Source organism: Lolium rigidum, chromosome 3 (genome assembly GCF_022539505.1).
Source record: "Lolium rigidum isolate FL_2022 chromosome 3, APGP_CSIRO_Lrig_0.1, whole genome shotgun sequence".
Classification (NCBI taxonomy): Eukaryota; Viridiplantae; Streptophyta; class Magnoliopsida; order Poales; family Poaceae; genus Lolium; species Lolium rigidum.
Genome location: NC_061510.1, coordinates 92,605,168 through 92,609,135, shown reverse-complemented (window position 1 = coordinate 92,609,135; position 3,968 = coordinate 92,605,168). Strand labels below are relative to the sequence as shown.

Genomic DNA, 3,968 nt, shown 5'->3' with positions numbered 1-3,968 from the left:
GGATTGGTAAAGTGAAGGGGGGTGCTGCAGAACATGGGCCTTGACCGACGCATTCTTCGATCCACACGCTTGAGTACACATGACACATACGCACAAAGGCACAGTGCGCGCGCGAGTACTCTCCTTCCTTCCTCCCTCTCCCCTTCCATGCAACAATCTTTTGGCTTTCCCGACCTCCCTTTTGCTGCCTCTTCCATCTCGCAGACCTGATCGATCAGCTCCATCTCCACAGTCCCCCTCCTCCTAGCTTTCTCCTCCTGTCTCCATTACTCCGGCCTAGTTATTATGTTACCCTACTAGCCTTTGCCCCCACAAGGCCATCGAAAGGCGTGGCAGCCAAGTTACACTACCAGGTCGGCCGGCCGGCGAGGAGAGAAAAGGCGAGACCTTTTTTCTTCTTCTTCTGAGAGAGAGAGAGAGAGAGGAATCGGGGAGGGAGGTGGAGGTGGCCATAATTCTTGCGAGCTAGCGCGCGCGCGGCCGAGCAAGATCATAAGCCAAAGACAAAAAGGCCGAAAGGCGAATCATGCTGCCACATGCCACAACCCTATACAAAAGCTAGCCCTAGAGCGACCAGCAGAAGCATCCATCCATCTCGCCGATCGCCCACGCAAACTCCCGGCTTAGCTACATACTAGATAGATCCAGCGGCCGGCTTCCATCGTGTTGTTGCTTCCGCTCCGATCCAGTCGATCGATCGATCGGTCGGTCCATGGGAGCTCATGGAGATCGCCGCCGCCACCGTCGTGAGGAGGTGGGGGTGCTGCTGGACGAAGACGAGGAGTTCGAGCAGCACGGAGGAGGCTGCGGTGGCGGAGCGACGAGTGGGGTGGTGGAGCACGAATTAGAATTAGGCCAAGATGGTGGAGGAGGCATGGTGTTCGAGGCGAGCAGCAGCGTGGGGAGCGTGAGTGCGACCATGGGCCCGCCCCCGATCATGTGCTGGCCGCCGCCGGCCCCGTCGCTGTCGTCGCAGCAGCAACAGCTCCACCACCATAACCTAGTCAGCGACGGTGGCGGCGGCGGCCAGGGCCCCTTCTTCCCGATGCTACCGCCGCTGCCTCCGCAGCCTCCTCCGCCGCCGCCCTTCTTTGCGGACTTCTACGCCAGACGCGCTCTCCAGTTCGCGTACGACCACTCGGGCGGCGCGTCCTCCTCGTCCGACCCGCTCGGCGGCTTCGGCGCCGGGCTCTACATGGGCCACCACGGGCATGGCATGATGATGCCGCCGCCCTTCGGGCCATCGCCGTTCGGGGACTTCGGGCGGATGACGGCGCAGGAGATCATGGACGCCAAGGCCCTGGCCGCGTCCAAGAGCCACAGCGAGGCCGAGCGCCGCCGCCGCGAGCGGATCAACTCTCACCTCGCCCGCCTCCGCAGCCTCCTCCCCAACACAACCAAGGTATACTCACCGGCTGCATAAATTCATGCATGCACCACCACATATCCATTGTCCAAGCTAGCATGTGTGCACTTCTTCATACCCCAACCAACATGCATGTGTGTGTGCATGCGCGCGAAGTCCAAGTCTCAAACACTCCATTGCCGGCTCTGCATTCCATGGTGTATTGTAATCATAGGGGTGAACCGAGCTAGGAGACAACGGGAGCCGCCTAGTTGACACGAAAAAGCGAGACCAGCCCAGCCGCGGGAAGGAAACAAAAAGCTTGCAACTCGAGCGCTGCTGCTGGGCGCCGGCCTCTCGGAGGAGAGACAAACGCGCGAGCTCGTGTCAGGGACACTCGCAGAACACCGGCAAGAAAGCTGAGCAACTCGAGAGATCCTGCATGCTGGTTACCTCCCTGCTCCCAAGAATTCTACTCATAAACCCAGATCCTTCTGCAAGCCTAGCTATTCCCAAACAAGCCAAGACTAGAGTACACCATATCCTATGCCACTCAGCCACTGAGCTAAATCCCCTGGTGTTAAGAAAGCTGGTAGTGCTAGTAGCATATGGACCAAGTAGGTTTTAGATTTGCATCTCAAGATATTTACGGTCAAAAAAGCAGCAATGCATTGCTGTTACCCTGTTCCAGTTTTGCTCTAGTACGTGTTGTGTCCAAAAGTGTTTTGATTTTTCGATGGTGGATAAGTAGAAACACATATAGCTAGCTAGTGCTGCACGTATATAAACCCCAGGACCAGGACTAGGAGCAGGAGGTAGCTTAGGCCGGATTTGACCGTGGGCATTGTAGGCGTGATAACAGAAGAAGTATAAAGAATACGCAGAGTGGCGATCGATGGCTTGGTGCCCCACTAAACATGCACCAAAAGGAAGAAACACACAGATCAGTTGTGGAAGCGTGCATTCGAGCACCACCAACAGCAGCCAAGCCATGCACTAGTAAGCATTTTTTTTCCCGTATTGATTACGCGCTGTTTGTGGAGATATCGAGTTCGAGTGAGTCCCACGCTCACTCGTCCGCTGGGAGGCATGCATGCCACGGCACGGCACGGCCAGGAACCCCTTTTCGCCCTGCATGCGTACGCCACATCCATCATTCCCCCCATCCCATGCATGCGTCCTCCTCCCGTCACATTATAGCAAGCTCATCCTTGCTTCCATCCATTTAACTACTGCTCAACTAGCTCGCGCGCGCGCGTGCGTCTTCCTTTCCTTGCGATTTACGTATGTCTACGTGTTGGTATATCTGCAGACGGACAAGGCGTCGCTGCTAGCGGAGGTGATCCAGCACGTCAAGGAGCTCAAGCGGCAGACGTCGGAGATCCGGGAGGAGGCCTGCCCGCTCCCCACCGAGTCCGACGAGCTCACCGTCGACGCCTCCAGCGACGACGACGGCCGCCTCCTCGTCCGCGCCTCCCTCTGCTGCGACGACCGCGCCGACCTCCTGCCCGACCTCATCCGCGCCCTCAAGGCGCTCCGCCTCCGCGCGCTCAAGGCCGAGATCACCACCCTCGGCGGCCGCGTCAAGAACGTGCTCCTCGTCACCGAGGACGACACCGTCGCCCCGTGCGACGACGACGACGGCGCCGCGCCAACGCCCATGTCGCCGCAGCACACCATCGCGTCCATCCAGGAGGCGCTGCGGGCGGTCATGGAGCGCACCTCCTCCTCGCCCGGCGGCGGCGAGGACTCCGGGGGATCGGCCAGCGGCGGGCTCAAGCGGCAGCGCACCACCAGCCTCTCGGCCATCCTCGAGAACCGCTCCATCTAGGCTAATTAACATCGATTCGTCCGCGTACGTGATGATCTTTCGATCAGATGTGCAATACCAAAGGAAACGGGAGGAAACAGCGGTATAACACAACGTACATGCACCACAGTACCCCTCATAGTATCTCAGTCTCATAGTTGATGACAGTAATACCGCGCACCTAGCTGCTAGTCATGGATCATTTGTTCCGATCCACAAGTGCCAAGTGCGCTACTGTTTCTCGCCTCATTTCGATTAGTTTTCCCCCCAATTGATTTATACTAGTCTTTCTTTTGTTTGTGTGATTGACGAATTAGCTTGCCGGTGTGTGTATCTCTTGATGGGATCGATCTCAGGGGTCAATACAAATCTTCTAGTCCCCTCTTCTAGATGGAGCTTCTTCTTTTTTTGAAAATCCTTGCACATTAAACTTCTCGGGCTGAAAACATGTTTAAACAAGCAGTGTACTTCTATAGCACATTCCAATAAAATAAAATGCTATAGCATGTTTAACTAGTTGGAGATGTTTTTTTTTTCAAGAACAGCCTGGTTGGAGATGTAACTATCAAATATATATGCTTCTACTCCGTATTCATCTATTCGAAACAGTGTACTAATGCATATTTTATCTGAAATGTTGCATCATGGTACTAGTACACATGAATGATTAATGAATGTTCTATAACTACAATCGACGGCTGTCTGTATATGTCTTTTCCTGGCCGAATCATAGCATCAAACCTACTGACCATTTGGAAGGAGTTTTGAAAATTTCATATTTCAAGGTGCTTCTATACCCCCCCCCCCTAGCTA

The 3,968-nt window shown here is 55.3% G+C and overlaps 1 protein-coding gene across 1 annotated transcript; it reads left to right on the top strand.

The window, feature by feature from the left end:
• The first annotated feature begins 712 nt into the window (after positions 1-712).
• Positions 713-3,176, top strand: LOC124698976 (transcription factor bHLH30-like). Its single transcript, XM_047231354.1, has 2 exons — positions 713-1,402; positions 2,658-3,176. The coding sequence occupies exons 1-2, from the start codon at positions 713-715 to the stop codon at positions 3,174-3,176; spliced, it is 1,209 nt and encodes a 402-aa protein (XP_047087310.1).
• The last annotated feature ends 792 nt before the right edge of the window (positions 3,177-3,968 follow it).

Coding starts and splice junctions, on each gene's coding strand:
- LOC124698976 (XM_047231354.1), top strand. CDS start 713: ATGGGAGCTCATGGAGATCGCCGCCGCCACCGTCGTGAGGAGGTGGGG. Junction 1,403..2,657: donor TCCTCCCCAACACAACCAAG/GTATACTCACCG, acceptor GTATATCTGCAG/ACGGACAAGGCGTCGCTGCT.